General features: G+C 32.2%; 1 protein-coding gene across 1 annotated transcript in view; it reads left to right on the forward strand.

Annotated features, from left to right (window-relative positions):
• LOC132754761 (uncharacterized) overlaps positions 1-1711 on the forward strand; it is a 68479-nt gene extending 66768 nt beyond the window's left edge. The window contains exon 40 of the mRNA XM_060745451.1: positions 799-1711. Coding sequence (XP_060601434.1) covers positions 799-1054 — 256 coding nt within the window. The 3' untranslated portion in view covers positions 1055-1711. The remainder of the gene's footprint in view (positions 1-798) is intronic.
• The last annotated feature ends 10889 nt before the right edge of the window (positions 1712-12600 follow it).

Here is a 12600-nt window from a genome sequence, read left to right on the forward strand (position 1 = left end):
AAACAGGAGGAGGTAACTGTATCAATCATTTTTTTTACTATCAAGCACTAAGAATAGTCGAGCGTTGCTGTCCTACCGACAGCTCTTGTTGATGTATTTAATTTCTGAAATTATTACCCTTTTGACATGCAGTAGTTGGTGATGCAACTACTTATTAATGCTTTCTTCTTATAGCACTAAGTTTTGTGTGGCCAGGAACATTTATGTATTTCTAATTATCAATTACCAATACCAGCATATACTGAACGCCATTTGTTTTCACTTTTAATGACATATTAATATTCACATGTTACATTGTTCATGTTATTTATTAAATGTAACTTATACCCTAATCGTTATTATATAAAACTTAAAACTCACAATACTCACTTCGTAACAGATACTTTAACTTTGTATTATTATAAGAAATAAGTGAAAAATATATTTATCATAAAAGAAAATTCTTATAATTTACTCTATTATGACTTTGTTATGTAAAAATCAGTTTATTTCTTACATAAATGACTTAATTATGTAAAAATCAGTATGATTTTTGAAAATTTCTTTAAGTTTGTTATATCATAATTCTCAGCCATTATAGATATGTGATGGCTGTAACTTTGAAATTTTGTTGCAAATTAATAAAAAGTTCATTTCAAGTTAAAATATAAATATATATGTGAAACAGTTGCTTTGTTTCTTTTCTTCTTCTTCTTTTTACAAGCTAGCCGAACCAATAAATGTCTAGGTGAAGTTTTATACATATTCACTGCTTATATAGAATAAATTTATTCGAAAAAGCATTTTTTTTTTCCACAGAAAACACAAAAACAGAATGGAGGCAATCAATGCTATAATTGCCAGGTCACAGTCCCAGGCGCAAGCTCTTCTGTCTTCAGGGGGTTACTTTGATGACAGTATGGTCAGCCCTAGAGTCCGCACACACCAGGCCAGTACCAGAGTTGGATTTCACAGTCCACGTCATGCAGACTCCCCGGACAATTCCTACTGTGAAGATTTGTCCGTTGCTAGTTTACCACCAATGCATTATGGGCTTCCATCTTCAAAATCATAGTATAGCTTATGCATTTTGAACTGTATAGTAGCATATAGCTAGTACATACTGAATTGTACAGTAGAGTATAGCTAGTGCATACATGAACTGCACAGTATAGTATAGGTACTGTACAGTAATATGGTCATCAAGTTTAGTTAATGGATATTGAAATGTCTTGATTAATAAGTTATTTAGTTGGTGCATATAATACACAAGTATTACAGTTCAGTGTGTTTTATTAATTTTAGCCAAGACAAATACTGTGTACATTACCATTGTAGTTTTTCACAATTCATACAGTATAGACTTATCTCGATGGAATATTGTAAAAGTATAGCCTATACATACTGAACTGTCATAAAACATTGTATTAAATCTTACTATGCATTATTTCTACAGCAGCTGATTACAAATTTGTATGATATTTTAAGAGAATATAACTGCCAGTATTTTATTTTGATATTGTCAGTCATATGATATTATATAGTTTAATAGTAGCAGTAACTAGAAAAACATACAGAATATATAAATGATTATATCTTTTTTATATGTTTTATATAAGTATTTACTGTAGAAATTAGTCACAAACATTCCGTCCTTGATGCTTTACATGACTTAATTTTCATAAACATTAAATTATAATCAAAACCACAATACTAGGAGAAATTCATAGATTTAGTGATATATTGACTTATTTTATGTTTGTTACCATTGCAATGTATTATTCCTATGTAAAAATATGTTAGTTGTAGTTGTCCGTCCATGATATTACCTTTTATCTATACAAGCATACATGTCTATATTATTGTATTTATCACAAATCTTGTATGTATAGATGATATTTGTTTTCATTGATGTGATATAGTTTTTAGTTCACTGAGGCTAGAAAATATTAAAATATTCTCAAAAGATAAAAGTTATAGGAAGTATAAAGGGAAATGTTATAGGAAAATGTGAAAACCAAACTCTTTTTTCTATTCATGCTATTATTTGGACAACAAGTTTTGAGTACATTTAACTTGTATATGAAAACATGTAATTGCAAAAGGGTCATCATAATAGTGTTATTGCATTATAATTGTCAACCTTCTGTTTGATACCAGATTGAAATAAACTTAAATATTATTATGCCCCCACTTCGAAGAAGAGGGGGTATATTGCTTTGCACTTGTCGGTCCGTCGGTCCGTAAACCAAATGGTTTCCGAGTGATAACTAAAGAACCCTTAAACCTAGGAACTTCAAACTTGGTATGGTGATTGGTCATGACCAGAAGATGACCCCTATGGATTTTGGGGTCAAAAGTCAAGGTCACATTGACCTTGTATGTTAAAATGGTTTCCGATCAATAACTAAAGAACGCTTAGGCCTAGGATCTTCAAACTTGATATGGTGATTTGTCATGACCAGCAGATGACCCCTATTGAGTTTGGGGTCAAGGGGTCAAAGGTCAAGGTAACATTGACCTTGTAGGTAAAAATGGTTTCCGATCAATAACTAAAGAAACCTCAGGCCTAGGAACTTCAAACTTGGTATGGTGATTGGTCATGACCAGCAAATGACCCCTTTTGATTTTGGGGTCAAGGGGTCAAAGGTCAAGGTCACATTGACCTTGTTGGTAAAAACGGTTTCCGATCAATAACTTAAGAACCCTCAGGCCTAGGAACTTCAAACTTGGTATGGTGATTGGTCATGACCAGCAGCAGATGACCCCTATCGATTTTGGGGTCAAGGGGTCAAAGGTCAAGGTCACATTGACCTTGTAGGTAAAAACGGTTTCCGATCAATAACTAAAGAACGCTCTGGCCTAGGAACTTCAAACTTGGTATGGTGATTGGTCATGACCAGAAGATGACCCCTATTGATTTTGGGGTCAAAGGTCAAGGACACATTGACCTTGTAGGTAAAAATGGTTTCCGATCAATAACTCAAGAACCCTTAGGCCTAGAGACTTCAAACTTGGTAAGATGATTGGTCATGACCAGCAGATGACCCCTATTGATATTGGGGTCAAAGGTGTCAAAGGTCAAGGTCACATTGACCTTGTTGGTAAAAACGGTTTCTGATCAAAAACTAAAGAACGCTTAGGACTAGGAATTTCAAACTTGGTATGATGATTGGTCATGACCAGCATATGACCCCTATTGATTTTGGGGTCAAAGGTCAAGGTCACATTGACCTTTTAGGTAAAAACGGTTTCCGATCAATAACTAAAAAAGGCTTAGGCCTAGGTACTTCAAACTTGGTATGACGATTGGTCATGACCAGCAGATGACCCCTATTGATTTTGGGGTCAAGGGGTCAAAGGTCAAGGTCACATTGACCTTGTAGGTAAAAACGTTTTCCGATCAATAACTAAAGAACCCTTAGGCCTAGGAACTTCAAACTTGGTATGATGATTGGTCATGACCAGTAGATGACCCCTATTGATTTTGGGGTCAAGGGATCAATGTCATAGTGACCTTGTACTTAATGACCGTTTTTGACCAATATCTCAACAACTCAAGTTGCCTTGGTTGATATTTTTATGTGCTTTTGGTATACACATTTGAAGGTCTTATGCAATATAACTGTAATATAACAACTTGGCTGTCATTAATGAGGCCTATGTGATTCATAAAATTAATGTATATATTATTTGGTAAGATTTTTAATAGCTTTAATTGCTGCACACAACCTATGGGGTCACAATAATTATTACCTTGTGACTAGTCATGACCAGTAGAAACTAGATAACCCTAATTAATTGCTTGTTCACTGGGTCAGAAGTCATGCATAATAACCTGATCACATGACAAATTGGCTGCGGATAGGGGGCATACATGTTTTACAAACATATCTTGTTATTTTAATGAGGCACCTCTATGTTTGAGTTTACAAAATTTGATTAATAAATATTTAGTAAAGTATTATTTTAGAATAATAAAGGAATTTGAATTATAGGTATATATTTAGTTAGAAAATCGTTGACTAATAGAATAATAGTATTAGAAAGCAAGCAATACAGAATTTATCCATTAGCACTGCATAAATCACCTAAAAACAACAAGACTTGTCTTATATTTAAAGGAACAGGCCTACTCTTATATTTTTATCATACTATATGATGTTATCTGCAATATTTGAATGTCTGAAGATTAAGAAACTTAGATATCTGGGAATTTTTTGCAATATATTGAAATAAAGCAGTAATAAATATGTGTTCATTACCATTTAAGACATTCTTATCATACATTACCGACATCAATTAGGTTAATTCATTATTCTAGTTGTACATTCCTGGGTCTGTCACAAACTTTTCCATGATGATTTGGTTCAAAATGATTATGTTCTAAATGATACTTTATAATTTGCATTAGTTTTTCAAAGCCTATAATCAAATACATGGATTTTCATGCTGTTGTTGTTGTTTTTTTGTTGTTGTTCTATTTTTTAGGGGGGGGGGGGGTGGAAAATTAAGCATTTACTTGCAGAAAAAAAGACAATATGACAAAAATGTACGAGTATTGATTAATAAGTTATAATAGTTAATGACTTATATAATATTGTAATCTCACATAAAACCTAACAAACAAACAATGGTATAACATTAAAACATTAAAACCTAACTTATCTTTCCATATAAATCCAGCTGATTTGATGTATTTTATGTAATGTATATTGTATGTATGTTTTATTTCTACACGTTTCTGTGATACACATTTTAAGCACACACCAAAATTGCATTTGGATTTTTTTTAAAGATATGTTTTAAAACATACTTATTTTATTTTGATTGTATAATAGTGTGATATGTTTGTTATCTGTGATTTGAATCTATTTTGTCTACTGATTTATAAACATTCCAGATATTTATTGAATTAATTTGTAGCCATAAACGAATATTACTGATTTTAGAAGATGAAAAATAGTTAAAGATCCTGTAACTAAAGTTTTTATGGTTTTATAACATAAACATGATGCTCAAATGAAGATTTATCAATATTGTAAGTTCCAAAAAGCATTTTTTGTAAAGATATTACCGAATTTACATTTCATGTAAAGAAAGGGAGGTAGTAAGAAATTTATTTTCTATAAAGTCTTAGCCAAAATTTTCAGTAAGAAAGGTTTCTTATTTCAAGCAGTGAGAAAAGTTGAGGACTGTCCTCTTGACAGCTCTAAAAATATTTAAAAAGCTTGGTCATATTGAAATTCAAAAATTCAACATGCAAAAAATGTAATTGTAACATTTGTAATACAAAAGTTTTAGTAGGGTATAAGCATGTTGTAATTTGAGAACAGAATGATGTTGTATAGATGTTTTCTTCTTTTTAATGTTAGTATAATGGACACATATATTTTTCTTTTCGATTTTTTAAACTTAGTTCAACAGGGAAGTACATTAGTATAGTGGTTTGGCTAGTAGAATCAAAATGAAATTTATATAACATTTGTAATTTTGCTCCTCTGCTACTACATGAAGTAACAATTGTGGAAAACTCTAAAATGTCAAACAAAATGTGCCAGAATCCCAGTAAGTAAGCAAAGTTAACAATAAGCCCTATTTAGATTGTATGATAAAGTGGTAACTTTATTTAAAACTTGTCCTTCACTCAAAACCATAATTTCTGAAACTCTTGTAGTAAGATTTAGTAAATCACGAATGAAAGCACTCTTTCTTACAGATTATATAAACCAATATCTATGTGATGTAACATTATAAATTATTTATATACAAATTACAATAACAGCATTCAACTGACTCAAATTCTTGCCAGTATGGTAGTTCTATTGGTTGTTGTATGTATGTTGGTGGTTGTCTATTTTTCACATTGAAGATTTCAGCAAAATTCTGAATCATTACATTTTCAAACGTATTTCCATATAGTATAACAAATGTATTTTATAATATTTGTACCAATATATATGTTGCTGTTTGTCTATTTTCACATTTTAAATTACATCAAAATTCTGAATCATTCCATTTCTCAAAATCTATTTCCATATAGTATAACAAATGGATTTTATCATATTTGTAAAAGTTTATATGTTGCTCTTTGTCTATTTTCACATTTAAAATACAAGTATAGCAAAATGCTGAATCATTCCATTTTCATTTATTGCAAAACTCTTTTCCATAAAGTAAATATCAATTGTATTTTATAATAAATGTACCAGTATTTAACTGTAATTCTATTATGCGAAGCTGAATAAAGCATTAACTGAAAGAAATCTGTGTTGATATATTGTGATGTGGCCCAAAACTGAAAACAGAAATCTACTTATTTGTCATTTAGCGACATTCGAGCTTTACTGGTGGAAAAAGACCAAATGCAGTGACCCTTCTGTGCATTATTTCAGGCACAAAAGGATATTTACTAAGATTTTATGATAGGCCACTAAAGATCTTCAGTGACATGCCAAACAATTTGAATAGCAGGTGTCAAACTAATTAAACAAGCCCTGTATCAAAGTTTTGGGGTCAAAGGTCAAGATTGCAACAATGAATATTGTTTGTACCTTTATATTAAGAAAGACCTGGCATACTGCTTCCAATATTTTAACGATCTCACATGGTAAGCAAGAAAATCATTGTGGGATCAATAAGTTATAGATGAAAAGGCATTGTTTGGCCTTGAGAGTTAAATCAGCCTCTGAAAAGAGCTTTGATATATTTGACACTTCCAAAGATCAGGTTGGTCAAGGTGGTAATGAAATATTTCTTGTAGTTCTTCCAATCTCAGTATAACAAATCAGGAAAGATGATTTTGGCTAACGTTGGGTGTAACAAACTTGAAGAAAGCAATACCAGGGGATGAAATCATATCACTTAATGGGGCTAAGAGGTGCATATACTCCAGTAATTTGAACCCATTTAGCGGCCACTTATGATCCTGCAGGGTTAAACATTGGCCGCAATTCTGATTCCCAAACCCATTAAGGCAAATTCTCAGCCACACAGGACACAAACATTTTCAATATAATGGTACTAGTGTTGTTGACAACTGAATGGTTGCTGACAACTCTGTTAATTTTATGTTACACTTTCATAATGATCATAATCTTTTTTACATAGTGACCATGCAAGATCTAGAATAAACACAGTGTGTCTCTTCTTTGGACGTATATTATTACCTGTATCATACTACTTGAGAATGGAATCTACTTGCATCTTAATACAAGAGTCCCCATCTAACTGACCCCTTCTACTAAACAAAAATCTACTAATGCCAATGTGCCAATGCCAATGTGCTTGGCAAAACAGATGAAATACCAATTCCATCAACAGAACAAAACCTATATTTCATGTGAACAAAATTGGAACAAAATAAAATAACAGGCATCTTTTCCATATTGCAATTTATGCTTAATGGAAGTTTCATTGTATTAGACATGTTTTTGATTTACCACGGTATAAGCTCTTAGCCGATTCCATGTCTATTTCCCAAATTCTCAAAATTAATAAAGAAAATAACGAAATGATGTTCACTTTCTCAATACAGCAATCTATGCATGTTTCAATACTTCAACTTTCAAGGAGATATTCCTTGTAATATAAATCTGTATCATCAAAGTATGGAATGCCGGTAGGGACATGCCACTTTGCTTATTTGCCAACTACTTAATTGCTTATTTGCTAATTGCTGATTTGCTTATTTGCTGATTTGCCAATTTGCTTATTTGCTAATTGCTTATTTGCTTATATACATAAATTTTTATGCTATTGTTAGGCGACACGTCCGACTCGCGAAGTTCTTGTTTGATATAAAATAACAAGTCTTTGTAGACTTTATTTCAAGCTCATGAACCTATATCATGTTATTATGTTTATAAAGTTTTGTTAATTATAACTTGTGACAATTATGATCAATCCATCATTACCTAGAATATTAGTAGAAAGACAGATGGATTCATTTTAATCAGTTTCGAAAAAAATAAATTCAGTTTCAGAAAGTAGTTGTTTTTTTTAATTATCTTGAGTTTCAGTTTTAGCTCCACTATTCAGAGAATAGGGATGCTATTCTACCCACCAATGCATTGTTTTCTTGGTAACTTGTTTTTCTGTCATATCTCTGCAACTTTGCATACACTTTGCTTTACAAGCATGCATACAAAGTACATGAAGAAGCTGTGCCCGTTATATACTGAATGTCAAGGTCACCAATGTATTGTACTTAGAAGCCTTTGTTTTTCTGGCATATCTCTGTTACTATTGCTTATATCTAACTGTAACTTCACATAAGCATTAAATAGGCAGCATGCATACAAAATATTCAAAGAGGCTTTGTCCATTAAACCCTAGGTCATGATCATGGTCATGGTCACCTGATAGCATGTAAAATGTACAACATGAAGAAATGGAAAAGTGTGACCAAATTTCAAAAACATTGAACCAAAGCAAAATGTTGATGCACACACAGACATAAATGATCTCAAAATCTTACAGAGCTAAAAACGAAGCCTATTGCTTTAAGTGCAAAGACAAACACCCGTGTTAAGCATGCACCAAATGTATCATTCGTGATACTATGTGTTCGTACCACTAAAAAGGCCCTCTGTGACAAATCTGTTGAGAATAACGACATTTTATATGCCATAAAATAAGAAATAGTTTTGTTTTCAAGTTCTTTTATTTTCAATCTTAACCCAATAATTTTCACTTATATATGACTAATCAAGTGTTTATTATGCCATCAATCTCTGACTTAAGCTGCACAAACAGATGTAGCTGCAATACATTATAAGGCATTCTCAAGCACAGATGCTGGCGTGTCAGATCCTGCCCCTTACGTGATACGCGTCTGTAAACACTATATCAAAACTATTTTAATATTTATTTAAATACGAATTGGACATTTGTTACACCTATAAAACCATTAAGTACTTTATTGAGACTTGGTGGTATATGGTATTTTTTCATACAGGTATATGTAAAAATTGCTTGAAAATCAGTTTTATCGATGTCCAATTCGTGTTTAAATATTAAAATATTTTAAATAGAGTGTTTACAGGGGCACGTATCATGTTGGGGTATGGGATCTGACCACCAAGCGTCTGTGTTCTCAAGGACATGTCAGCCATCAGTTGTAGACATATATCTGCGTAGGCATCACTGCAACTAAATTCATTGACCAACAGTATTCTTGGAAAAACACTGAATTTACAAGAATACTGTTGGTAAAAGTTAACAGATCTGACTCAACTAGTTGTCTGTAGTCAGATTTTCCATATACTTCCGGCACAATGTAAACTATTTCTATTGCAAAAAAGCAAATTAGCAATCGGCAAATAAGCAAATACGTAAACCAGCGCCCGCAGCGGTTAACAAATAAGCAAATTAGCAATTCAGCAATTGGCAAATAAGCAAATTTGTCGTTAAGACTGTCAGCCATTGGCAAATAAGCAAATCGGCAATTAGCAAATAAGCAATTCAGCAATTGGCAAATAAGCAAATTGGCATGTCCCTACCGGCATTCCATATCAAAGGAACCAATTATTTCGTATTAACCATTGTTCATGTACGAACTAACATGGTACGAATGCCTATCAGTTGTCCCCCTTTCAGTAACCAGCCATTTGCATTGTGCTTTTTACCGTTTTAGAATTTTCATACAAAAAACATGCGAATAAAGGCTCAAAAAGGTAAGTTTAAACACTAATAATGTAAATAATTATTATTAAGGTTTTCCTAATTATGTGTCACCAATTACGGATTGGTGTATTTTACGAATTTTACGAGATTTTATTTGTGTCATATATATTCGCGATTTTATTGAATTTGAACTCGAACTGGTAATATACAGACACTCACATTGATATTTCCATAGACTTACATTATAAGAAATGGTCCCTAATCCTACCTTAAAATTGAGTTTTCATGCTAAAGAGGTAATTTTTCTAGCAGAATGAAATGCCTGACACATAAAAATGTTCCTGTTATATAGGGGTAGCCAACCAAATTTTTTGCAAAATGACTTCAAAGAGGATTACCCCCCCATTTCTGCTGATCACAGGACTGACATACACTTATTATAAATGCAAATATCAAAGTCAAAATTATCACAGAGACTCGTGAAATTTCATTTTCTTCAGAAAACAATGTAGTGTTACTTTTGAAATTAGAGTCAATTTATACATGAGGTGATTGGATGAAAGTGGGGTATTTTTAAGTATAAAAACTAATTTAAAAAGTAACACTTCACTGTTTTCTGAAGAAAATGAAATATTTCATGAGTCTCTGTGATAATTTTGACTTGGATATTTGCATTCATAAAAAGTGTATGTCAGTCCTGTGATAGCAGAAAATTTCAATGAAATGGGGGGTAATCCTCTCTGAAGTCATTTTGCAAAATAATTGGTTGGCTACCCCTATATAACAAGAACATTTTTATGTGTCAGGCATTTCATTCTGCTAGAAAAATTAGCTCTTTAGCATGAAAACTCAATTTTAAGGTAGGATTAGGGACCATTTCTTATAATGTAAGTCTATGGAAATATCAATGTGAGTGTCTGACCTAAAGAGAGGGAAATTGGAACTGTCATAATTCATTTATAGTACTTTGTCTTCATTGATACACCATGAAAAGCTGATATTTTGGAAGAATGGATGTATACAGCCTGTCTAGGTATGAAATTTCATTATTTCAATGCAACTGTTGGTGTTTACAGCAGATAATGTGTCAAGGGGGTCAATCTACAAGCATTGTTTACATATGAACAATGTTTGTAATATCTGAATGACAATGTCTGTAATATCTGAATGACAACGTCTGTAATATCTGAATGACAATGTCTGTAATATCTGAATGACAATGTCTGTAATATCTGAATGACAATGTCTGTAATATCTGAATGACAATGTCTGTAATATCTGAATGACAATGTCTGTAATATCTGAAACGACAATGTCTGTTATATCTGAATGATATTATCTGTAATATCTGAATGACAATGTATGTAATTTCTAAATGACAATGTTTGTAATATGTGAATGACAATGTCTGTAATATCTGAATGACAATGTGTGTCATATCTAAATGACAATGTCTGTAATGACAATGTCTGTTATATCTAAATGACAAGGTGTGTTATATCTGATTGACAATATCAGTTGTATCTGAATGACAATGTCTGTTATATCTGAATGACAATGTCTGTAATATCTGAATGACAATGTGTGTAATATCTGAATGACAATATGTGTTTATATCTGAATGAAAATTTCTGTAATATCTGAATGAAAATGTGTGTTTATATCTGAATAACAATGTGTTAATATCTTAATGACAATGTCTGAATGATAATGTCTGTAATATCTGAATGATAATGTCTGTAATATCTGAATAGATTAAAACTTTAAATTTTGTTTGATTGTTTACTTATTTGACTTATTTTAGTTGGTAAAGTGTGGTTTCCAAATTTTGGGTCGGATGTTAAAATATATGTTTCAATTTCAATTACTTATAAGAACGCAGGAAAGAGGAAAGATTTAAATTGTTAAACTTATGCTATCACCAAGTAGATCAAACTTATTGGGCTTTCTTAAGTTTAGGGATTCTGTATCTATCTATTTTATGATCACATCCGTGTTATTTGTGCCGTGTGGCGGCTGTAAAAAGTCTCCCCGTACATTTAATCAATGATGTTATATTTTCGATCCTTGAAGATCGTTCAGCACGACATTATTGTTGTGCTTGTTGTATTTTTAGTTTCAACTTTTCGGCATTTTCTAGTTGGGTGGTTCCAATATTCCTACTTGAATAATGTTGAATCACCCTTAGGATATGTTGCCTGCTTTTTAAATTTGTCTTTTGACGTCTTATCTGTGATACGCAGGCTTCATAACCTCTGATCCCCTTTCAAAATTCAATTTTATTTAGTTCCGCCCATTGTTTTCACGTTTAGGGCACACGCTTTTTATTACTTGGGGACCATACGCCGCTCTTCATGGAATGGCACGGAAGTGTCACATTGAAGGTTCCATGGTAACCGCCGTATGAACACATCTGAGGATGTTTCTAAATTCAAAATTTTACTATTTCACGTTTAATTGTTGAATTCTGCTTAAACCGGTGCTAGGGGGCGTGGACGGTAACTTGCACTTTCCAGTACCGTCCATGAATAGGCTCAATCAAACTGAGCCTGCAACATTTTCAATTTTGCCGTGTTGGGCTTTCTTTAGGGATTCTGTATCTATCAATTTTATTATGTGTTAAATTGGTTCTTTTCACTCTTTTATAGGGGTTAAACGATGATCGAGTATAATCGAAAATTGATCGTTTATAGAACCGATCGGCGATGATCGATTACAAAGTTTAATAATCGATTATCGGTAAAATTTTTTCTTGCTGTTACTTGAGTGACTCACTGTATTATAACAACACTCTAAATTAAAGCCAGTTTTGGTTGAAACAATAATTTTCTTTCAATTGAATATGAAAGCATACTGGTGACCATGGAGTTAATAGTTGACAGTGAGGCATGCTAGTTTAAAGGTATACTTTGCTCAAATTTGACATTAGAAAATATTTAAAATTGCTACACAGTCTATTTGTAAATATAAAATAAACATTTTTTGACTTCACAC

This window comes from Ruditapes philippinarum, unplaced genomic scaffold (assembly GCF_026571515.1).
Source record: "Ruditapes philippinarum isolate M1 unplaced genomic scaffold, ASM2657151v2 ctg1308_1_1_1_1, whole genome shotgun sequence".
NCBI lineage: Eukaryota > Metazoa > Mollusca > Bivalvia > Venerida > Veneridae > Ruditapes > Ruditapes philippinarum.